Below are 25559 nucleotides of genomic sequence, written 5' to 3'. Positions count from 1 at the left end.
CAAGCAGAGCTAATTACTGTAGCGGATCAGAAGCTACGACCTGTCAGCTGGGGATCCTGCAGGAGAGCTGGGAGTTCAACCAGCAACCAGAGGTGGGGGTCTGGGTGGAGGAGCCCTTTGAGAATTCACTCATCTGGATGCACACGTGAGGATAAAGGCTTGTACAGCCATCTCTGAAGAAGCTTCTCAGAGAGACGAGGGAGAGAAACATGAAGCGAAACATGGAGCTGAGCTCTGCAGACACACTTCAGTGAGCAAGTAGACAGAGGATGTTTGTGAAGCAGCCAATAGCTGGAGCTGATCCAGCTCCCGTAACCTGATCCCACTGCTGTATGCATGGAGCTTTTGTTAGTCAGACAGTTGTAAAATTAAACAGTTTTGAAATCTGTTGCTTGTGTAAGAAAACATGTGGGATCAAGCCACAAACAAACAGAAAAAGATGTTAATGTGAAAATGAACAGGTTAGGTTTGGAATAGACACGAAACAGGCCCTGATGCATGGACAGCCTGGTCTAGCCACACACCGTCAATACTAATGACATCAGGACACAAAGCATCTCTATGGAAACACCGGGCCTGAGTCCTGTCCAACACCCATCTGTACCCACGACTAAAGAAAGAGAAAGTGGGTTTCTGAGGTAAGAAAGACTGGAAACAGAGGGAGCAAAAGGAAGGAGGGGATGAATGGGAGTGAGGATGAAGAGCCAAAATGTCAAAAGTAAGGAGAAGAAAAGGAGCTGTGAGGGTGGGAGGAACTGGGGCTGGTTGGGTTCCAGCTGGGTAAAAAAACAGGCAGAGCAGTGTGCCACAGCCAAGACTGAGACTGCCGGAAAAGAGCTCCTTCCTCCCGACGAAATCTGCACTCTCATCTTCTCCCCTCCCCCTGCACACACCACCCATCCATCACCCCATCCTACTCCACTCTGCTGCGGGGCCACCTCTTCTACTCTTCCCAAAAGTCCTGAGAAAAACACACCTCGTGTGTGTGTGTGTGTGTGCGCGTGCGCGCGCGTGTGTGTGTGTGTGTGTGTGTGTGTGTGTGTGCGTGCGTGTGTGTGTGTGTGTGTGCGTGCGTGCGTGCGTGCGTGCGTGTGTGTGTGTGTGTGTGTGTGTGTGTGTGTGTGTGCGTGCGTGTGTGTGTGTGTGCGTGCGTGCGTGTGTGTGTGTGTGTGTGTGTGTGTGTGTGTGTGTGTGTGTGTGTTGACTATTTGCTGGATGTCATCTCTGGACTTGAGAGGAGCTGCTCGCTGCTCGTGGGGAACCATTCAGGCTCCCAGCAGGTCAGCAGACACATTTTATGTTTTGTGGTGGTGGCGGTGTGTGTGTGTGTGTGGGGGTGCACAGAGACATTCAGGTGGACCTGGGGACACCAACCTAAGCAAATCTTGCATTTATTAAAAGGGGTAGAAACGTCTTTTTAGACACATTTTTAGGGGAAAAATTAACTTTTTGTAACAACAGGAGAGAAGCTTCGTGCTTAGATCAAACATCTAATTATTCAGATTTTAATCACTTTTAAGGGAGATTGTGCTCATTCTTAAGTGCTTTTGTGAATAGGTCTTGGTTACCACCTCTCCTGAATGGCCTCAGTACAGAGAAATTGAGTTTACATTTAACAGGATGGATGAGCGAAAGGCAAAGTCCGCTTTAAAACTAATTACTCCAATCTCCAGAGTTTTTAACTTAATTTTTTATTTAATGTTGGTGCAACATTTCTCTATCTGACAATGCAGTTGCATCTTTTAAATCAACTGTTCCATCTTTTCTGTCCTCAGCATCTCAGAGGAATGTAACAGAGGGCAATATTTTCAGTTCTAGCCCCTCACAAATTGATGCCTTAGTTCATCATGTGAATTCCTCTTTATGTGTGGCATTAGATGATGTTGCCCCTTTAAAAAAGAAGGTAATTAGGGACAGGAAGTTGGCTCCCTGGTTTAATTCTCTTTTACGAGCCTTAAAACAAAACTCTAGGAAATTGGAGAGAACATGGCGCTCTACGCACCATGAGGAGGCCTACCTATCCTGGAAAAATAGTCTTGTGCTTTATAAAAATAAGCTTCGACAAACTAGAACTGCTTATTTTTCAGCATTAATTGAGGAGAATAGGCATAATCCTAAATTTATTTTCAGTACAGTTGCTAAACTTACACAGAATCATAGCTCTGAGCATCTATTCCCTTAGCCCTCAGCAGCAATGACTTCATGGGATTTTTTACAAGTAAAATTAATTCTATTAGAAACAAAATCTTTAGCATCCTCCCTAATGCGATTTCTTCTTCCTCAGTAAGTGAGGCAGCATCAGAGGTGACTGTAGAACCTCATCTGTGATTGAACCGGTTTGATCCAGTTGAGCTTTCAGAGTTATCAAAAATATTAGCTTCATCTAAACCTTCAACTTGCATTTTAGATCCAATCCCAACCAAAATATTTAAAGATGCATTTCCTTTGGTTACTGCCCCCATTCTAGATATAATCAATCTATCCTTAGTAAATGGGTATGTACCACAAGATTTTAATGTTGCTGTAATCAAACCTTCACTTAAGAAGCCTTCTCTGGATCCAGATGACCCAATGAATTATAGACCAATATCTAACCTTCCATTTTTATCCAAAGTCCTGGAGAAAATAGTGGCCATCCAAGTATGTCAGCATTTAAACACTAATGCTCTGTTTGAGGAATTTCAGTCTGGTTTTAGAGAGTATCACAGCACTGAAACTGCATTAGTGAGAGTTACAAATGATATTCTCATGGCCTCAGATAAGAATCTTGTGTCTGTTCTAGTCTTGTTAGATCTCAGTGCTGCCTTTGACACAGTTGATCACAATGTTCTTTTAGAAAGACTTGAACATGTTGTAGGGATCAAAGGAACAGCGTTAGGCTGGTTTAAATCCTACCTGTTTGACAGATTTCATTTTGTAAATGTGCATGACAAATCGTCTTCATACTCCAGGGTTACTTGTGGAGTACCACAGTGTTCAGTGCTTGGACCAATTTTACTATATATATGCTCCCAATTGGTAAAATCATTAGACAGCATGGGATAAACTTTCACTGTTATGCTGATGATACTCAGTTATTTCTATCCATTAACCCTGATTAACCTAATCGGTTGGGTAGATTACAGGCTTGTCTTGAGGACATAAAAATTGGATGACTAAACTTTTTGTTTTTAAATCAAGACAAGACGGAAGTTCTCATCTTTGGACCAGAAATTCAAAAAAGTAAATTGCTTAGCCAATCACCTGACCTGAATGGCATTACATGAATCTCAGAGAACAAAGTAAGGAACCTTGGTGTTATCTTTGACCAGGACATGTCATTCTAATCCCAGGTTAAACAGGTATGTAGGATTTTCATTTTCCACCTTTGGAATATTGCTATGATTAGAAGCATCCTTTCCAGGAGTGATGCTGAAAAACTAGTTCATGCATTTATTACATCAAGACTGGATTACTGTGATCCATTACTCTCAGGAAGTCCACAGAATGTAATTAAAAGTCTTCAGCTTGTCCAAAATGCTGCAGCTAGAGTTCTGATGAGAATTAAAGAGAGAGATCATAGTGGGGTGGTGCGGTGGCATCAGCTGGCATATGCCGGATGATGCCCGCACTGCCCACTCACCACAGCCATGGAATACACTTCATGATCACACAACACTATATTGGAGCAGGTGGAGGGAGACTAGGGGTCTTAGCCACCTCTGTTGTTGCTAGGCTTCCTGGGGCTGGAGGCTAGGAGGGAGATCTGGCCGTCTGGTTGGGGTCTGGGGTGGTGGGTTGCTGTGCTCAGCGTTGGGCGGGGGAGCCTGCTCATCAGCACCCCAGCAGAAAGGGTCAAACTCTGGTTACCGGTGATGGTTGTACCCCATGTGCAGCAGTACCGGGACCAGAGTTAATAGGGTGTGTATGGGGAGCATGAGTGAGTGTCCGGCGTGCATTTTTGTAAGTCTTGGGTTGTATGTGCATGTGTGAGCATGAGGGAGGGAGTGTGTGACTGTGTTTGTGTATGACTGTATATGTCAGGTGGGGCCTTTGGGTCCTCCCCTCTCCTGGAACTTCTCTTGATGATATAGATCTTTGTCCCCTCTCCCCCTGCCACACCTGGTGTGGGGGCTTGTGCCTTGGTCTGCCTGAGTGTTCGTGGCAACCGGGTCTGGGGGTTTAAGATTTTGGCATCTGCCTGATAGATCCCGGTGGCTGCCTGGTGGGGTCTGGGTCCCTGGGCTCTGCTGGGTCCCCGGCGGGGGTGGTCACCCCTGGGTCCCGGGTCGCTGGGTCCCGGGCTCGGCCGGCTAGGGGGTGGGAGGCTGCGGGCAGGCCTGTGGGCTTGCCGCTGATATCTCCAGGGACTCTGCCGGCTGCTGGTTGTGGCCCCCCGGGGCGATCCTCTGTGCCTCTCGAGGGGAGCGGGGGCCTTTCTGGTTGCAGTCTCCTTGGGGTTCCTGCATTCTGGGGCAACGCCTGGATCTCTGGGACTTGGAGCTCCCCCCGTCTCCTGCGCATCTTTGGGGGGCGGATCTGTGGTCCCTCACACTCTCTGTTGGACGCTCCTATAGAGAAACCTTAAATAAACAAGCGCGTGTACACACACAGGTGCTCACATGGTGCTCTCAAAAGTATGGGCTTGGGCACGTTCAACACATGTCTTAAGACTATGGGGGGCACTTAATGCATTGTGATTTATTATCGTGATTCTTCAGTTAAGCAATGTTGATTATATATATATATATTGTTTTTTTTTGTTTGTTTTTTTCATCAAGTTGATGCAGTGATAGGTAGATCTTGTTGTATTGTTGTTGTGTCCCTTTTTTGTGTCCTTTTGTTTGGTTTTTTTGTCTTTTTCTGCAGGTTTAGAAGCAGACTCTTGTTCATTGCTTATTTTTGTGGAACCCCCCCCCCCCCCCCCCCTCCTCTCTCTCCACCTTTTCTCTTCCTTTCTCTTTCACCTCTGTCTCCGTGTCTGGTCGGAATTACAAAGCATTCAACAACAATAACAATAAAGTTTTAAGTATCAGGCGTGACATTAAAAGCAAACGCTTTGATGCTCCACCTGAGAATAAATCTGTAAGGCTTGTCACCAGCATTCAGACATCAATTCTGCTTGCTTCACAGCCAGACAGGACACGGTAAAAAAAAAAAGAGAGAGAGAGATCATATCTCTCCTGTCTTAGCTTCCCTACATTGGCTACCTGTTAAATTCAGAATAGATTTTAAGATCCTTCTTCTCACATATAAAGCTCTTAATAATCAAGCTCCATCATACATCAGTGATCTGATTGTTCCATACGTTCCTAACCGAGCACTTCGCTCTCAGACTGCAGGTCTACTGGTGGTTCCCAAAATATCTAAAATTAGGGTGGGAGGCAGATCTTTTAGTTATCAGGCTCCTCTCCAGTGGAACTAGCTCCCAGCCTTAGTCCGTGAGGCAGACATCTTGTCTACTTTTAAGACTAGGTGTTGGGTATTTTTATAATTGTACCTTTTTGCCTAAAAGATGCCCAATTTGTGTTATTAACACTTCATGAATCTCTGTGTTTGCCAACTGTGGCTGTTCATGAAAGGTTGAGCAGAGAAGCTCGTTTGCAGTCAAGGATGTTGATTCCAACCAAACCTCTGTACCTCTGTAACCTGAGAAGGCCCCGCCTTCTCCATCCTTTGCTGAATAAAGCCCCTGATGAACTGGGAACACAGGGGAGTGACGTGGGGAAGCCTCGGAGGAGGTTCCTCTGCGTTAACTCTCCATATTTTGGGGACTCAGGGTAAAATGTTGCCCTTGTTGTCAAGAGTGTTTATTTCAGGTTCCAGGGTTATGGAGATTAAATATTACCCAACATTTAATTACCTAACATCTTGGTGGAGGATGCAGGCATGCAGAGCTGTTGAGCTGAAGGCTTTCCCCAGGAACAGAGGGGGGCTGGTTAGCTCCATGAATGGGTTTCCGCCCAGCTCTCGCATGACGATTCATGGACACTACGAATAATCTACTCTCTCTCTCTGTGTCATCCTTTAAGGTAATATGGGATAAAATTAATTACCTATCACTAGGCTTAAAACATGTTTATTTGTAGGGATGAGCGAGTACACCACTATCAGTATCTGTATCTGTTCAACCAACAAAATTATCTGTATCTGTACTCTGAATGGGCGTGGCATAACCCGGAATTGGGCGTGGTTTAACCGGAAGTGGGTGTGGTTTACATCAATATATTATTTTAAGTCTGAAATTGATATGGATTGATCAGAAGTTGATATGTGTGTGGTTTATTTGAAAACTATTTACAGAGCAGCCTCAGAATAGAGATGAAATATTTTTGATCACAATAGTAAAGAAACTAGTACAGAACAACTTTTTCAATAAAATCAGAACATTAATATTTAAGTGCATGAATTAATACATCTGAACTCATGCAGTAGGAACTAGGAAATATGAAATGCTAGAACCAGACAAAACTTTATATATATATATATTTTTTTTTGATTAAACTGATTTTTTTCTTAGCGTTCTTGGCATTTTCCCACATAAAGTTAAACAAAACAATGTTGATTGAGGTGTGTGTGTGTGTGTGTGTGTGTGTGTGTGTGTGTGTGTGTGTGTGTGTGTGAGAGAGAGAGAGAGAGAGAGAGAGAGAGAGAGAGAGAGAGAGAGAGAGAGAGAGAGAGAGAGAGAGAGAGAGAGAGAGAGAGAGAGAGAGAGGGTTAGAGGGAGAGAGAGGGAGTTTAAAAAAATAAAAAACCCGACCGGAGCGGAAGTAGTGAGTGACTGATGCAGCACGTCAGCTCTGTCTTGTCAAATGCACCATGTAAGTTACGAAAAAGTAACTTTAAATATTCAACCGAAAAAGAGGCGAGCTGAAGAAAACCTAGGGAAAACTGAAGAAACGTGAGCAACAGTGAAGCAATCACAGCGAGATCCGTTACTGTGTGTGTGTGTGTGTGTGTGTGTGTGTGTGTGTGTGTGTGTGTGTGTGTGTGTGTGTGTGTGTGTGTGTGTGCGTGGATGAGCCGGACGGACTGCGCTCCCGGCCGGCTAGAGGATTTTGTGTGTAGGGAGGGGCAGACGCTCTATGTGACTGGCCAATCACAGAGCATGAAGACAGTCAGTTACCCAATGAGGATTTTCCTTCAGCACGATTACAGATATTTACGAGTTTTACTCATCTCATGCTCGTATTCGTCAAAAATGCTTTATCCGTATCGGATACTCGTCTGAAACGAGTATCTGGCTCATCCCTATTTATTTGATAGGGCCTATGGCTAAAATCTGATGTTAGCCTAGATCTGGACAAATGGGGGAGTACAGGGAGGTGGAGTGTACAGTCGGTAAAGACGGCTCTCCCTTGCTCTGCCTCCAACATGCCTCCATCTAAAAGGCTAGGTTATCCAGAGTTATCTCTGTAGTTATGCTGCTATAGGCTTAGACCAGTGGTTCCTAACCTGGGGGTCCCGACCCCCACAAGGGGGCGCCAAAGCCTCTCAGTGGGTCGCCAGGACCTCTCCACTTCAAGGGGTTAAAACTTCATTTATTACTTGTTTACAGCCTACATGTTGCTCACTTTTTTTTCATGAGTGAAAAGTTTACTGATATTAAGACAGGAAATGATTAGTACAGAAAAAGTAACACACTTTTAAGAACATTTTGCTCAGCTCACTGTTTTATTTTCAAGTGTCAAAAGTTCATTAAAGATAGGACTGGTTGATTAATCACAGCGTTTACAGTAAATAATCTAGTATAAACAGTAATATACACATTTAAGTACATTTTGCTCAGTTTATTTTTTATGTGTCAAACGTTTATTGAAAGGAATGATTGATTTATCAGTGTTTACAAGAAACAATGTGTTCAGAAAAGTAATACAAACTGTCAAGCACATTATGCTCTGTTTGGTTTTGTTAATGACTTTGTTCTGTACTGGAGCCTACTATTACTGTTATCTATTGAATCAAAGCATATTAAAATGTGCTTGAACAATTTTATCATTTCTTAATAATGTTTGTACTGGAAGAGAGAATGGGAGGGGGTCGTCAAAAATTTTACTGGTAAAAAAACGGGGTCCCTTGGGAAAAAGATTGGGAACCACTGGCTTAGACTGCTGGAGGATACACTGACCACTTTTCACACTCTACTACTTTCTTCTACAATCTGCTCTTTAACTGTATTATTAGCTGCTATTTCAGCTGTTAACTTTATTTTCTCTCTAAGTGTTTTTCTCCCCAGAAGAAGCTACAATGATGTTCTGCTGAGTTGTGGTGGCCTCATGGAGGGGGCCATCGACTAGCACACTGCTGCTAACCACTTAAACATTCTCCCTCTCCTGATAATAACTTTTTGCTTTCCTTGACATTGAATGTGCTACTACTAGTTTACCCGTTTAATTACAGATTCACTAGGATGAATACAATAAAGTGTATCTCTCACCAAATAGAATATTTACTAAGACATCACAGTAGAACTGTAGACACATTATTGTGTGTGTGTGTGTGTGTGTGTGTGTGTGTGTGTGTGTGTGTGTGTGTGTGTGTGTGTGTGTGTGTGTGTGTGTGTGTGTGTGTGTGTGTGTGTGTGTGTGTGTGTGTGTGTGTGTGTCTGCGTCTGCCTGCTCTGTCTTCTCGATCCCCAGTGAGTCGTGGAGGATGGCTGCTTATACTGAGCCAGGATCCTCTGGATGTTTCTTCCTGTTAAAAGGGAGTTTTCCTCTCCACTGTCGCTGCATGTTTACTTAGTATGAGGATTGTTGTAAAGACACTGACACTAGTCAGTGACTTGATGCAATTTGCTGGGTTCCTTATATAGGAAACTTTATTTCTGATTGGCTTAATGAACTGTCCTGAATTGGAATGTTTATTATGTGAAGTGCCTTGAGACGACTCTTGTCGTGATTTGGCGCTATATAAATAAAATTGAATTGAATTGAACATTTCTCATACACCTTTACTCTCGTCTCATTTGGAATTTTATGATTATTTACAGACAAACTGCCAACAGGAGCAGTCAACTGTAGCACTTCTGGTGCATGCAGGGGTGTTAGTTTAGTTTCTTCATGTTTATTTTTTATTTTGTGTTAGTTTTCCGCTGTTGTCCTCAACTAGCACTTGCACTGTTATAAACTAGCTTGGCTACATTCACTGTGTATTGTTAATAAAAGGCTCGTAAGATAACACTTGCATGAATTGCTCTAAAATTCTGACATCTGGAGCTGTTTTAAGGCAGCAGTCACCTGCTTTGGAAGCAGGTGCATCCAGACACTATGGCCCAACTGGACCCACACTCAGCAGGCTGTGGTGTGGACTCTAGTCCTCCAGATACGGATTAGGAAGCCATAAGCAGGTTAGATAGTAATGTATTTCATAAAGCACACCAGCTGAAATCTCCTTTATGTAGAGAAGAGTGTGAGTCTGTATCAAATAACATCAAACATCATGAAAACACCTCAGTCGGTAAACACCCTGAGCTTTGTGTTTTATTTGCTCTGGCTTCTCCATCCTGTGGAGTCCTTGGCCTCTGACTGAAATCAGCTGGAGGGTTTTTCTTTCTCTCAGACTCTTGAGATAGCATCTTCTGATCTCCCAGACCATCATTCAGTCACGTTCACATAATCCCTTAGAATAACTCTGGCCTTGTGTTTACATTCAAAATCTCATGATATGATGGCCAGATGAAGCTGGTCATTGCAAAACAAACAGCTGAAACTCTAGACCAACACTGTATATCTCAGTTATTAGTCCAGAAGAAATCTTATTTGCCTCAGATTACAGCATTAATACAGTCTACACCTATCCTCTACCCTGTAGTCCCACCATATTTACCTGGTAAATCAGAGATTTAGGTTGTTTACTCATCTAGTGCCAGTTATCCGTTCAGATATCCAGTTTCTCTGATTGTATACTGAGAAGATATGGGTGACCAAACGACGTGTGACACACTGTTACTTCGTGTACCGGTGCAGAGTGATGCCTCAGACAGTTGCATTAGGCTGCATTACTCATCCAGAGACACGTCTCGTGTGTAGCGCATTATTCAGACAGAACAGTAAGAGCTTTTAGTAGTACAGCATGAGGGAGAAGCTGTTTCTCTCTCTCCCTCTCTGCAAACACACACACACACACATGCACGTGTGTACGGTATACACACACACACACACACACACACACACACACACACACACATGCACACACACACACACACACACAATGCTACATTACAAAAACCAACAACTGCCTCGTTATCCCCCATCCCTCTCATGGCTACACTAAACCATAGATTTTTGTTTTGATTTTGATTCCTGCTAAATTTGTACGACTGGTTTTTTACACCAGCGGAAATCTGATGACTCGGCAGAATAAACAGCTATTTTTGGAGGTGTGTTAAAGCTTTGCTGGGAAACTATAAACAGGCACCCAAACTGAGATCTAATTGGATCACAGCTATTCCTATAAATGAATCTGCGTTAGCGTTGAGATAAACGCGGCGCTGAGCTAGATCTCAGACCACTAACCCATCTGCTGCCTGGAGAGAGAAAAGTCTCTTGGTTCTTCCCAGCAGGTTGGTCTGCCTGTGCAAAACTTTTAAACATCATATAATTTATTCATGGTTTCAAAATAGCCAGACTTTGTTGTAATGTTTCTACTTTAAATAGAGGAGGGGAGCTTCAATTTCACCTTTCCAGCACCTATAATGCATCTTTAGGTGTTTTTCCAGGAGCCCTACTCAGAGCAACTCGGACTGATGCAGCTCGGCCCGACCAAGGGCACGGTTCGGTATTTTCTCTCTACTTTCTCCCCTATTTTTGTCCCTGCTCCATTGAGGTACCTGGCAAGGCTGACCACAGTTTCACACTGAAAACATCGGGGGCACAAAACGGCAGCGGAACGTCACAGTTTCAAATAATATCCATTATAGTCTAAGGACTGTTTCAAACACGCAGCGACGCAGCAATTTCCAGGCGTGTCCCAGAAGCGGCACGCCGCGGCGCCAAAGGATGGTTTGGGTTTTATTTTTGCCTGAACCGCTTCTGGGACACGTCAATTTCTGCAGTTAACATAGAGCTAGACAAGAAATCACACACGGTTTCAGTGTAAAATCCCTGGTAACTTTCAAAATAAAAGTACTACAGTGATGCAATTTCATAATTTTCTATATATATATATATATATATATATATATATATATATATATATATATATATATATATATATATATATATATAATATGAAGCTTGCAAGTGACCCAACAGCTTCTTTACTCCTAGCATCATTACAGAAGTGCAGCGGTGTGTTTTTCATGGATTTAGTCCTGGCAGTGGAGAGGAACAACATCACATATGACATCAAACATCATTATCAAACGTGATTTTCTTCTTCTTGGTTTAATGGCAGATTGCATAAACAAACTGTGACCTGAAGACTCGAAGGATCTTGTGACCTCGCAAGTACAGCGAAGACACTTCCGGTGTGAAAAGAACCGCTGCAGTTTTGCGTCGCTGATGCTTCCAGCGTGAAACGAGGTGAGTTGGGCAGTCATCGTAATTCTGGCCGCTGATTGGCTAGGGGGCGGAGTCAGTGATTGCTCCAGAGTTTTTTTGTCTTGTGTCTCACTGCCTGCAGCCATTTCCTGGTGCAGAGTCTGACAAAAAGCCATAAAACTGAGAAAATGACCAGCAACACCACCATTTTTCAGCTGAGTTGTGTTTATGTGGAGCATACAGGTTACACTGTTTACTGATCACCTCATGTTATTGTATCATGAGTAAAAATCACACACACCCCACCCCCACACCTGTGAAGGGTGCACCCACTTTCTGTCATGGGAACAAAACTCCTCTCAGATGGGCTGACTCCAACCACGCTGTTCAGGGCTGTTTTAGGCTGAATAACATTCCTAGAAAAACAACTCTTGAATCTCCTTCCTAAGCAGTTTCAGTCCAGGTCACACCTTCCTACATCTAATCAACACTCCTCCCTCTCAGTAGAGGCCAACGACTCATTTGAACCCTTTTAGATTGGAAACAAGAAAATCTGATAAATGTTTGTTCATCCTCTGAGTTAGAGGCTTTTTTGTGACTGAATGATTCACCAGTTAGAGTTTAGGGCAGGGGCGTAGCACCAAATTCTGGGCCCTAGGTACAAGTCTTCTAGGTGGGCCCCCATGCTCAATTACTTAATAGCTCTCTTACACATTTTTTGTCATGCTATAAGACAAGATAATAAATATTATCTTAGTTTAACCTCTATATTGAGCAAATACAAATGCCAGCATAATAAAAGTGAAATGCCCAGACTTCACATATAATTATTTTTATTTGCCCACAATGTGTTCAAATAAAACACTGACGGGTCTTCATGTTAGCAAAATCACTTATGAGATCTTTAAAGTCCAATCCTTTGGCTAATTGGCTTTCAAGAGAAAGAAGAGCTAGGCTGTTCAGTCTATCCTGGGACATTGTTGATCTCAAATAATTTTTCACCAGTTTCAGTTTGCTAAAAGCCCGTTCACCCCCAGCAACAGTCACAGGTAGTGTGCAAAATATCCTCAGTCCAATACAAACTTCTCCAAAAATGCTCTGTAATTGCATCCTGTAGATGGCATTAAGCAGCTCAAGAGGAGACATGGGATGCAGTGCAGAGCCTTTGCACTTTCACTGTAAATAAGCCAGTCTCTTCTTATCTTCTCATGCCCATTGGCTGACTTAGCATATTGAAGATAATTTGGAAATGGCTTGCCCTCCATATCTTTGGGTGTTATTTTGTCGATTCCTGGTGTTTGATCACTTTTATTCGCCAGTCTTCTGACAACTGTATCTCTCTGTTGACCAGTGAGCTTCTCTGGCCATAGTCCTGGATCCTCTGGCAGACATTCATCTGTGTTGCTCAGCCTCTCACTTTCTTCTTCTTCTGGCCTCTCCTCATCATCCTCACTACCTTCAGAGCAACCATCCCCTTCCCTATCTTCACTTACATCATCCTCTTTCACATATTCTATCTCTTTCTCTGCTGCAAGGGGGACAGACACCACACAAGCAAAATGGATCACGAATTAGGTCACCAAAATATAACCTAACTGTCCTTTCAGATAAATCTGTTGCTAATGATTGCTTGTAAATTGAATAACTTAATTGTATAGTGAGCTTAGGGGCGGATTTAGGACTGAAGAAGATCCAGGGCTTAACACACAAACAAGCGCGCACACACACGTGACACGCACTAGTCAACATCATATATATTTGTCTTGTACCGCATAATTTTTTAATCTGAAGCTACATGTTAAGCATATTCAGGGCAGAATATTGTTCCTGTTAGTGTTTAGTGTGAGATGATAGTAAATATTCCCTTTCCATCAACTTTACCTGATAAGCTAACTTTAGGCAAACCAGCAGCACAACAAATATTTTCAAATAAGACTCACAAACCTGAGTCAACAACAGTATCATCAAAGCTGGGGTTCTGTCATTGTACTTTTTGTCTAAAAAACGTCCTTATGTCCATCTTCACTCATGCGTTTCAGGCAGAGACTGTAGAAGAAGCTGGCTGCTGAAGGGCTTCTTCTTCAGTGGTGGAGGCTCAGGCAGGCTGTATACAAACTACTGCCAGCTGCTCCCTCTCTGTTGGACTTTGGTACTGCATGTTACTTTCACGATTTAGATCCGGGGCTTTTCATAAAACATCCGGGGCGAGTATGTGAGGATCTGTCAAAATGTCTGAAATGTCATATCCCAACTTCCCCCTCTCTTTGTTTACTGGGAAACCTGGACGATGTCCCGATTGAAACATCTTTGGTTCACGTGGTTCTGACTGCCATATGCATCGCTAAGAAAACTATCCTCTTGAATTGGAAAAATAGAGAAACTCTCTGCATTAACCAGTATAGAAATCTTTTGTTAGACCATATTGCACTTGATATAGCCTCTGCTTCCACTTCAGATGAATCTCTCTGGGCTCCTTTGATCGGTTCCATCACATAGCGAGGGTGGGGGGCCGTTGATGTTGTCCTACGGGATGGTGGTGGTGGTGGTGGTGGGGGGGGGGTCTGAGTTTGGAGTATCCGGATGTTCCCTGGAGGTGGGTTCACTGGGGGTGTCTGGGACTGGGGGGCCGTTGCCCCCCTCTGGAGGTGCTTGGGTTGCCTCGGGGGGTGGACTACTGGCAGTTGTGAGTGGGGCCCCTTGGGGGGCTTGGCGGCGGCCATGGGTCACTGCCTGGCGGCTGCAATACCCATGGGCGGGTCTGGGTGGGGGCCTGGGGGCTCGGGGTTTGGGGGTGGCCGGCCCCGTGTGGGGATCTGGGCGGGGCCTTGGGGGTCGGGTCCTGACATGTATGCTGCCGGGAAGAAGGCAGGAACTCGCAGCAGTGCCTGGCCCGGGTTCGGGGGCCTCAGGAAGACCTTGGCTCCTCTGCCGTTCCATCACAGGGGAGGGGGAGGTTCAGGAGGGGGAGGACCCAACCTTACCTGGATGTCCCATGTCTTATATATTCTGGAAGTTGTGCAAATGCAGGGATGGGCATAGATATTCTGCTGGGGTGGGGCTGGGTTGGTGCCCTCGGACTCCGTGAGGCTCTGTAATGCTGCTGCTTTGGGCCCTGGCAGGATGGGCTGGGGTCTCCATGCCCTGGGTGGCAGTTTGACAACAGAGGTGCCTATTGGGGCCAGTAGGGGAGCTGGCTCCCTGGAGGGCTAAGCCCAGCCAGCCATTCCTCCCCATCCCCGCATATTTATCTCCTCCTGCTCCCTCACATCATCACACAAACATACACATAGGACCTTGGGGGGTGGGCAAGTCAGGGAGTACGGGTATGGACCCCATTTTCGCATTCCTGTGGCAACCTGCCCCCCAATTTTATTTGCACCTTATACACTTCCACTGACGACATTCCACACAAACACACACTTAGGGCCTTGGGAGTGAGCACATTCAACGGCATTTGGCAGGGGGATATCTCAGCCTCCTCCCGGGTGCCGGTGCCCACTTCCAATTTTAAACCGCACTTAGACACTGATGGCTGAGGGTGTAAGTGGGGTGGTGCAGTGGCACCAGCTGGCATAGGCCGGATGATGCCCGCACTGCCCACTCACCACAGCCACGGAATACACCTCATGATCACACAACACTATATTGGAGCAGGCGGAGGGAGACTAGGGGTCTTAGCCACCTCTGTTGTTGCTAGGCCTCCTGGGGCTGGAGGCTAGGAGGGAGATCTGGCCGTCTGGTTGGGGTTTGGGGTGGTGGGTTGCTGTGCTCAGCGTTGGGCGGGGGAGCCTGCTCATCAGCACCCCAGCAGAAAGGGTCAAACTCTGGTTACTGGTGATGGTTGTACCCAATGTGCAGCAGTACCGGGACCAGAGTGAATAGGGTGTGTATGAGGAGCATGAGTGGGTGTCCGGCGTGCATTTTTGTAAGTCTTGGGTTGTATGTGCATGTGTGAGCATGAGGGAGGGAGTGTGTGACTGTGTTTGTGTATGATTGTATATGTCAGGTGGGGCCTTTGACTCCTCCCCTCTCCTGGAACCTCTCTTGACGATATAGATCTTTGTCCCCCCTCCCCCTGCCACACCTGGTGTGAGGGGTTGTGCCATGGTCTTCCTGGTTGCAGTCTCCTTGGGGTTCCTGTGTTCTGGGGCAGCGCCTGGATCTCTGGGACTTGGAGCTCCCCCCGTCTCCTGCGCATCTTTGGGGGGGCGGATCTGTGCCCCTCACACTCTCTATTTGACGCTCCTATAGAGAAACCTTACATAAACAAGCACGTGTACACACACAGGTGCTCACATGGTGCTCTCAAAAGTATGGGCTTGGGAACGTTAAACACATGTCTTAAGACTATGGTGGGCACTTAATGCACTGTGATTTATTATCGTGATTCTTCAGTTAAGCAATGTTGATTACATATTTTCTTCATCAAGTTGATGCAGTGATAGCTAGATCTTGTTGTATTGTTGTTGTGTCCCTTTTTTATTTTTTGTCGTTTTCTGCAGGTCTAGAAGCAGACTCTTGTTCATTGTTTATTTTTGTGGACCCCCCCCCCTCCTCTCTCTCCCCACCTTTTCTTTTCCTTTCTCTTTCACCTCTGTCTCCGTGTCTGGTCGGAATTACAATGCATTCAACAACAATAACAATAAAGTTTTAAGTATCAGGCGTGACATTAAAAGCAGACGCTTTGATGCTCCACCTGAGAATAAATCTGTAAGGCTTGTCACCAGCATTCAGACATCAATTCTGCTTGCTTCACAGCCAGACAGGACACGGTAAAAAAATAAAAATAAAAAATAAAAATAAAACATCCGGGGCTTCAGCCCAATTAGCCGGCCTAACGCCGCCCCTGAGTGAGCTCACCTTGTCTCATCTCTTCAGTGCTTTCTGGAGACAATGAGGGCCCTGCTGCAGCTGCTGCTGCTACTGCGTCTAAAGGGCCATGTGGTTCATGATGTTAAGCTTTGCTGATATATATTGATATATTAAATACATATGACATGAAATAAACCAGGTTCTCTCTGTGAATGTAATGTACTCTAAATTTTATAATCCCTGCATTATCAGCCAAATGATAAGATTGTCCGTTTTCAAGATCAAATATAAAGAAATTTAAAATAGGCTTAAAATATCTAACCAAGTGAATAACAATCCTCTAACACCAGTGTCATCATGCTATACGAAAAACTGTGGCAGCTTCTCATTCCTGAGATTACCACGAATCCATTGATACCAAGTTTGTCCTGGTCCATGACTGGGAAGGAGCTGAAATATCCACACAGATGAACCTGTTTTTACTGCGAGGTCCGCGAATTAATTGGCTGCGGTCGCCCGCGATAATAATTCTGATAAATATATATATAAATTAATTAGCGTTTTCACTGATAACACTAATTAATTTATATTTGATCTTGATGGTGAAACTAAAGGCGTTTAACACTGAACACCTGACATGAATGCAGCTTCTGAGAGCTAGCTAATATCAGCTAAAACTGTGTTCTGCTGCTGCTCACCTTCCTTCTTGAAAAACCTAGTCAATACTTGCTTCTGTTCAATTAACTTTTTCTCCTTCTCCTTCTTTTCTTTTCTGGAAGTCAGATTTCCCTTTCTTGGGAAAAGACATGACTGACTCTCTTGCCTCCAGCTCTGGCTGTCGGCATCTGCGATGTCTCATAAAATATCTAACCAAGTCAATAACAATCCTCTAACACCAGTGTCATCATGCTATATGAAAAACAGTGGCAGCTTCTCATTCCTGAGATTATCACGAATCCATCGATACCAAGTTTGCCCTGGTCCATGACTGGGAAGGAGCTGAAATATCCACACAGAGTGAACCTGTTTTTACTGCGAGGTCCGCGAATTAATTGGCGGCGGCCGCCCGTGATAATAATTCTGATTAATATATATATAAATTAATTAGTGTTATCACTGATAACACTAATTAATTTATATTTGATCTTGATGGTGAAACTGAAGGCGTTTAACACTGAACACCTAACATGAATGCAGCTTCTGAGAGCTAGCTAATATCAGCTAAAACTGTGTTCTGCTGCTGCTCACCTTCCTTCTTGAAAAACCTAGTCAATACTTGCTTCTGTTCAATTAACTTTTTCTCCTTCTTTTCTTTTATTTTCTGGAAGCCAGATTTCCCTTTCTTGGGAAAAGACATGACTGACTCTCCTGCCTCCAGCTCTGGCTGTCGGCATCTGCGATGTCTCATTAGCTGTACATGCGGCCGTGCAGCCCCTGGCCGCTGGTGTGGACTAAACCACTTAGCTCATTTTTAAGGGGTGATAGATGCCTCAGAGATTATTCAGTTATTATTTTTAAGGCAAAATTCTGTTTCTTAACCTCTTTATCCAGGTAAAGGGACGTTTATTAAGACATTAAGTAAGTTGGGGGGGAAAACAACAACAATAAAACATTTTTATTCAAAGCTGTCTCAGGGCCCCTCCCTGCAGTGGGCCCTGGGTAAACGGTACCCTTTCCCCCCCCAGTCCGACGCCCCTGGTTTAGGGGCTTACAAACAAACGGGGAATACCCCTCAGAAAATGTTGATACGGGCGGCCAGACAGTGCCAAAGAAAATGTTGGGTGGCACACCAGTGTGGTAACTCTGGGAGAGTTTAGCCTGTGATGATGCATTGCTCCTTTATTCATTTTTATTAAAAAACAATATGTATCCAAATCCCCTAACTCAAATTTGAGAAACACATTTGTTTAAATAAACAATTTTAGATGATAAAAAATTAAATATTGGTCTATCTTTTATAACTACAGGATCCTGAGATACTAGATTTTTCCACAGAAAAACATATTTGTCCCGTCAACACAAGTTTAGACTAAATCCAAAGGAAATTCAAATATCCCAGCTTCCACCCAGCATTCAAACGCACCATGCACGCACAAATCAGTCAGGTGAGAAAAGAGTCTCAAAAGAATTTTTGTACTTGTAAACTGATCTGTGTGTACTGTGGTTTTGTCCGTGTTTACCAGGTGATTTGTATGTGTAAGAACTGAAGTTACACACGAAAATGTAAACACAAGTTACAAATCTTTAGTTACACACACACAAATCTAGAAACACACACACACACAAATTTAGATACACACACACACATCTAGAAACACACACACACACAAATTTAGATACACACACATCTAGATGCACACACACACACACAAATCTAGATACACACACACACATCTAGATGCACACACACAAATCTTTAGTTACACACACACAAATCTTTAGTTACACACACACAAATCTTTAGTTACACACACACAAATCTAGATACACACACACACACACACACACAAATTTAGATACACACACACATCTAGATGCACACACACAAATTTAGATACACACACACAAATCTAGATACACACACACACACATCTAGATGCACACACACAAATCTAGACACACACACACACACACAGATCTTTAGAGACTTGAAACAGTAAAAAGTACAAACTAGATAGTAAAAGCAGTGCAGCTGTCACAGGCAGTAGGCCAGATTTGAAGGCGGAGAGCGAGTCAGGGTTGAATAGACTCATGCATCATAAGGTTTAGTTTGACTGAGGCAGCACAAGCAAAGATGGAAGATGGTAGAACAAAGGCAAAACACACCGGTAACATATGACATGTAAAAAGAAAAGAAAAAAGCCTTTATTTTCTGCTGTTATGACACACACACACACACACACACACCTCACACTCTCCAGATGGTCCTATTAGCGAATGGAAAAGTTATGCTTATAAGTGAGGTGGTGACAAAGGCAGATAAGTCAAGTAACCGGAGGGTTGCAGGCTCGTGTCTCGCTCAGTCATGTCAGTCTTTGTGTCCTTGGGCAAGACAAGCATTATTTGTTGAATCGTTTGCTGAATCATTGTTGTTCTAATCAGGTAAACATCCTTCTCTTTGCTGCTGCATGACTTCATTAAAGTTCCATCCTAACAGTGTGTCCAGTTTCACACAACTTTAAGAGGTACAAACAAAATGAGCCCGGATGTCACCTGGACAAGTCCGACACTCAGCCTGAGTAATCTTTATCCAAAGGAAACCTTAAACACGACTAAACCCAAACTCTGACCATATAAACCCAAAGCACAGGAAATAAGGACGATAGCATAAACAGGATTTAACGATGTGATTTTATTCCACCAATCTGTCCCACTTTTCCCATCAAGCAGGCCCTTCTGTAAAGCCAGAGACAGGAAGGCATAGAGGGAGATGGAGGGAAAAGGAGGAAGTCCATCCAGATGTTTACTCTGAATCCAAATAGCAGCCATGTCCCTCCTGCAGCCTTGTCAACCAGAGCAAAGAGCAGTCCGGTTTGATAGAGAGTCGCCGTGTCTGGCTCCCAACCGAGGTGAACAGATTGGGTTCAAACCCCCTACAGGCTGCCAGAAGGTTACAGGCCAGAGTTGAAAGAATTCTGTGTAAAAACGACAACGACAGGAAGGAGAAGACGGCTCAGTGTTGTTTTTTTATTTGTGTGTTTTTACTTCTCTGGAACGACACTCTAGCTCCTGTGAGCCTCGCCTCCTTGCTGGTGTTCATGTGGAAACCTGGCAGGAAGTGTTTGTGGTAAAGTGAGATTGTGAGCGAGCGCTGTGTGAGAACAACTCTGATAAGCTACTGTGTTTTCTTCTCTCCGCGAACCAGAACATCGTGTCGATATCTGCCTCAAAGGAAAGAAAGAGTTCGTCCGTCTGCATGTTTCAGCCTCGTTTTACCAACTCAAACAACCAGGGTCTTCTTTTATTCCAGATTTATCTGTTTCACCTTGAAGCCCCGGAGTCCGTGCCAAATGAAGGCTGGAAACCGGCTAATGTTTAAACATAAACACTACTGAGCTCACTCTTGACGTACTATTTGTTTAGCCTCGACATGACATTTTGTTTGCATTCCTCACCCAAGTCCCGTCTTCTCATTGAGGTGAACTACCTGATGGTTTCGTATGGGTGAACTACGGTGGAACGTCACCAGAGGGGAAAGCTTCAACAGCACCAAAGAAGCAAAAACACACAGAGCAGAAAGTGCATTTCCACAAGGAATTACCCGCTATGGAAGAAATAGAGTCTCATCAGAATGGGACGTTTTTACACATTGAATGCATGACATTGAATATTTATTCTGTGAAATGATGTACACTGTAAAGTCTTGTTTTGTTTTTTACAGTGGTGATGATATTACTATGACTTACTACAGTAAAACTTGGTATGCTGTGAATTTATAAAGTATTGCATGTATTACCATAATTTATGCAATAATTTCATTCTACTGTAAATTTTTGCTTTGTTTCTTACAGTGGTGATTATATTACACATTTATGCAGATGACATCCATCTGTACATCTCCTTTAAGCCCTATGAGATGTCTAAGCTGCAGCTGTTACACACCTGCTTAGACTCTATCAAAACCTGGATGGTGGGAGCTTTCTTCAGCTGAATGAAGATAAGACTGAGATCCTCATCTGTGCCCCAGACAAGCTGTTTCCCAAAGTCAGAGACTCTCTTGGTCAGCTTGCTTCCCACACCAAACCTTCTGTCAGGAATCTTGGCGTGACCTTTGACCCAGCTCTCACCCTGGATTCTCATGTCAGTTCTCTTGTTCGCTCTTCCTTCTTCCATCTCAGGAACATTGCTAAGCTGAGTCCCATTCTGTCTCGCTCTGAACTTGAGACGGTTCTCCACACCTTCATCTCCTCACGCTTAGACTACTGTAACTCTCTTTTCACGTGTCTGAGCAGAACCTCCCTGAACCGTCTACAGGTGGTTCAGAACGCCTGTGCTCGGCTTCTGACAAAGTCCTCCAAACACACCCACATCACCCCGCTTCTCCTCCAGCTTCACTGGCTGCCAGTCAACTTCAGGGTTCATTTCAAGATCCTGGTTCTGGTCTATAGGGCCTTACATGGACAAGCACCATCTTACATTGGTGATCTTCTCAGTCCCTACACCCCCAGCAGGTCCCTGAGGTCCAGTGATCAAAGCCTACTGGTTGTGCAGCACCAGGCTAAAGACCAAAGGTGACAGATCATCTGCTGCTGTGGCCCCCAGACTCTGGAACTCTCTCCCCCTGAGCCTGAGATCAGTGGACTCAGTGGTCTCCTTTAAAAAGCAGCTGAAGACTCACTTGTTCAATCTGGCTTTTGTATGACCTTCTTCACCTCTCTCTCTTTATTCTGCTCTCCCCACCTATTCCACCTTCCTCAGGATCCACTGATTTCCCTCTTTCCTGTTCACTCTCTCTCTTTCTTAACATTTTTTTAATCACAATTGTCTATTTTTTGCTAATTTTAAATATATTTTTAACCATTTTCTAAATTCTTTTTTTACATTTTTCAGTTTTTGTTTTTGTGAAGCGCCTCGTGATTTTTATCTTGAGAGGCGCTATAGAATTTTGTTCTTCTTCAATTACTGTGACTTAGAACTTGGTCTGCTGTGAAGTTTTACGGTATTGCATTTATTACTGTGATTTATACAGTATTGTACCAATTACTGTTAATTACATGGTATTTAACTTTAAATACATTCACAGTGAGTTACTTTCCAGAAACACTGTAAATTACTGTTTAATTCACAGTCATTTTTTTTACAGTGTACTGATTTTTAAGTTAAAATTAAGCTAAATTTCCATCTTCAAAAGTTAAACTGCAGAATTTCAACAGCAAATAAATGAATGTCATAAATCCTAATGTCTACAACAAGTCATGTTGTGGTGAGACAGACAGCAGCTGTTCCATGGCCCTGTACCTGCATAAAGAGTTACACAGTCCTTACGCCATAACGACGAGCAGGCTGCTGGACACTGGTGCAGCGGAGCTTTTATTCCTACAAGGCATTCATTCCTACTGGAGACCACTGCAAATGCATTAAATATGAGTGAAGGACCTCCTTATTCTCTCGGTTCTCTGGTATGAAGACCATTCGTAACAATAAAATGCCTTTTACTCAGCGGTTAACTGAAGAAGCTGGGATTTTAATGGAAACAGGATCGTATCAGAGCACGGTCCTTGTTAGACTATTGGCTCATAACTAAACACAAAGATAAAGTCACACCGACTGCTTCATTAGACAAGTGTCTGGATGTTTCTTAAATAAATGTTTTACAAAACACACCAACTCCAGTGGACCCAGTGTGTGTGTGTGTGTGTGTGTGTGTGTGTGTGTGTTGCACTTCTCTTGTGAAGGCTGCTGAAATAATGGTGCTATGCAGGTGAAGGCATGATGGTGTCATCAACATTTGAACAGAAAGGGCATCTGCTACACTCGATATGTGACATTTAACGGACAGCAATGACACAGGGTGGAGCACACAGCCAGAACTGTTTTTGCAGCCTAACTTTTTGAAAAGCTGAACAAACTAAAACAGCAGTCGTGTGTACGAGTCCACGTAAGACACATGTGGACAGTGTTTGTCCCGTCAGTGTTCAAGGACAGGACGATCATAGAGAATGTGTTGTAAGCTGAGTGTATCTGTCAGTCTAACAGCAACACAGCAGCTCAAATGATAACAAAGCTTAGAATCACCAGGGAACAGACCCCGTGTTCTCAATGGGATGATTTGTTTAAGTGATGACAGAAGACACACACACACACACACACACACACACACAGCAAGCTCCCTGCTATTCTTATTAACGAAACATACAATGTAAAGTATACAAAAATGTTACCAGTAACCAGCAGTAAAGTGATTATTTCTAACATTCAGACCGAAACACAACACAAAATCTCTGATGAATCATTTCAGATCTATCCTTCATGAACGATCTGACTGGCAGACAAAAAACAAGAAAATAAAATGACATCAAGGAAAAAATAAATAAAAACAGAAACTTTCACATTGGTCAAAGCAGACAAAAGGCTGGTTTTGTGTGTGTGTGTGTGTGTGTGTGTGTGTGTGTGTGTGTGTGTGTGTGTGTGTGTGTGTGTGTGTCCCTTAGAGACTGAACCCAAGTGAATCAAAATGATGCTGGAACATTATTCTTCCTAATAGCCCAAATAAACAAAGGGAAGACACACAGACACACAGACACACAGACACACAGACACACACACACACACACACACACACACACACACACACACACACACACACACACACAGCATCCAGGGCTTATACAGTATAATGTTTTTTCCACTAACATGGTAACTGCACACTCATCTTCTGGGATGAGCTCTGCTCAGCTGGAGGCAGCGGACAGCAACAAGGATTATGGTGATGCACTGACCAGCATGTGAGGGAAAAAGCGTGATAACAAGTCAAGTCAGCAAATTCACTCTTCAGAAGTCTCTGTGAAATCACCAAAAATGTACTCCATGTGTCTGAAGTTAATTGTGTGCAGAGAAGATGGACATGTCTGCTTTACTCATCACATTCCCAGGGTCATCCTGCTGTGTCATCATCATCAGCATCATCATCAGCAGCAGCAGCACATAGTCTCAGCCATTTTCACATTTGCCTTCAGCCTACAACTGTTTTCCTAAAGTCTCCACACAGAGGGCAGCTCAGGATCATGTTACTGAGGCTAAACAGGAGCTCAGTGTTCCTGGATCCATCGCCTCCTCTGTTACACCCATCCCCTTGTTACTAAAGACAGAGACAGTTGAGAGGATGAGAGAAAACAGGCCTCATCTCTCATCTTCCAGCTCATATTTTACACCTGCTTGAGGACAATACGGTTTCATTTATGGGTCTAAACTTTAAAATATCACTTTTTGAGCTGACACTTCTTAAACTCTGTCACTAATAAAAAGTTAACAAAAAGTTCATATATATAAAATTGCTCCCATCCTTTGACAATGGGAGATGCCTTTCTGTGGCCTAAGATGGGCTTTGGCGATGACCACATCCTGCAGATTTATCACAATATCTTACTTCCTGTGCCAGGAGGGGGCTGAGAGCAGAACATACACAGGAAGGAAGGAAGGGGAGCAATCATGCAAAGCTAAATAATGCAATGCTTCAGTCTCCACATTAGGACCTAGTAAATGGCTGGTTATACAAACACTCGGACCCTCATGGGCTGCATCTGACAGCACAATCAGCAGGATGAATCGACCCGGCCTCGTTTACACTGCTGCTATCATGGCGGGCACATTAAACACTTTAACTCTGTGTTACTTCAGGAAAACAGCCAAGCGTTTGGCATCTGGGAGTGAGTTTTTCTGGGAGTAGTCCAGGAGTAGTCCCAGAACCAAGCGTGTATCGGCGAGGTGATGAGGAGATGGGAGGAAGGGGTGGTGGTCAGTCATGCAACTCAACTGTCACTCCTGCTTGTTGTCGGTCTGTGGCTGATTCAAAGGCAGTAAATGAAAGCTGCAGTTTGCTAAAATAATCAGGAAAAACCCTAAAATGTAAATAAACGAACCAACAGTAATCTGTTAGCACTCAAATACACAAACGAGACCACTTCGTTGGTTGTGACCAAACTGTAACCGGAAATAAAGGCTTGCCGTGGCTGTCCTGTCTAACTTTAAACAACCATGCCACCCCCCACAGATGAAGCCCCCCTGTGTGTGCCACCCTACCTTCGGTGTGGCAAGTGGAGGACAGGATGGTGCTCGGAGGGCGGAAGATGTACGGGAGGTAACGGGAAAAACATTTCATCTTCTCCGGTGCTTGCCGACGGATGGAGAACGTTGCGTTGCGGGCTCCACATCCGCACCGCTGCCGCGACAGCCAGCCAGAGAGGATCCAGGGAGGTGCGGGAGGGGAAGGAGGCTGAATGTCCGCGGCGCAGGGGGGCTATGACAGCATGTCGGCATCACTTTCCGGAGGCAGGGAGGCTTTGGCCGCCCGGGGAGTCTACTCCTCGGGTCTGTGACCGAGTTGTCTAAGCTGGACAGGGGCTGGTTTCAGTCCGCACAGCTGGGAGGTCAGTGGTTGTGTGGTCGGAGGGTGAAAACTCCCTCTGGTGTTTGTCAGCTGATCTGAGAGAGAGAGGAGCGACTGCAGCTGTTTACGGAGATCTCGGCCTCAGATAAGGCAGGCAGTGCTGAGCAGAGGAACTATTAATCATAAACTAAACTTGTTTCCCCAGCAGCTTATCGATTAATGACGTTTGGCGCCATCTTGTG

At 44.1% G+C, this 25559-nt stretch overlaps 1 protein-coding gene across 1 annotated transcript in view; it reads right to left on the bottom strand.

Annotated features, from left to right (window-relative positions):
* The window catches only part of LOC107396280 (serine/threonine-protein phosphatase 2A 55 kDa regulatory subunit B beta isoform), a 93146-nt gene extending 67882 nt beyond the window's left edge, over window positions 1-25264 (bottom strand). The window contains exon 1 of the mRNA XM_070545907.1: window positions 25011-25264. Within this exon, the coding sequence (XP_070402008.1) occupies window positions 25011-25089 (79 nt within the window). The 5' untranslated portion in view covers window positions 25090-25264. The remainder of the gene's footprint in view (window positions 1-25010) is intronic.
* Between the last annotated feature and the right edge of the window lie 295 nt (window positions 25265-25559).

This window comes from Nothobranchius furzeri, chromosome 2 (assembly GCF_043380555.1).
Source record: "Nothobranchius furzeri strain GRZ-AD chromosome 2, NfurGRZ-RIMD1, whole genome shotgun sequence".
In the NCBI taxonomy this organism is placed as follows: domain Eukaryota; kingdom Metazoa; phylum Chordata; class Actinopteri; order Cyprinodontiformes; family Nothobranchiidae; genus Nothobranchius; species Nothobranchius furzeri.
Note: the sequence above shows the minus strand (reverse complement) of the source record. Positions and strands in the feature narration are given on the sequence as shown.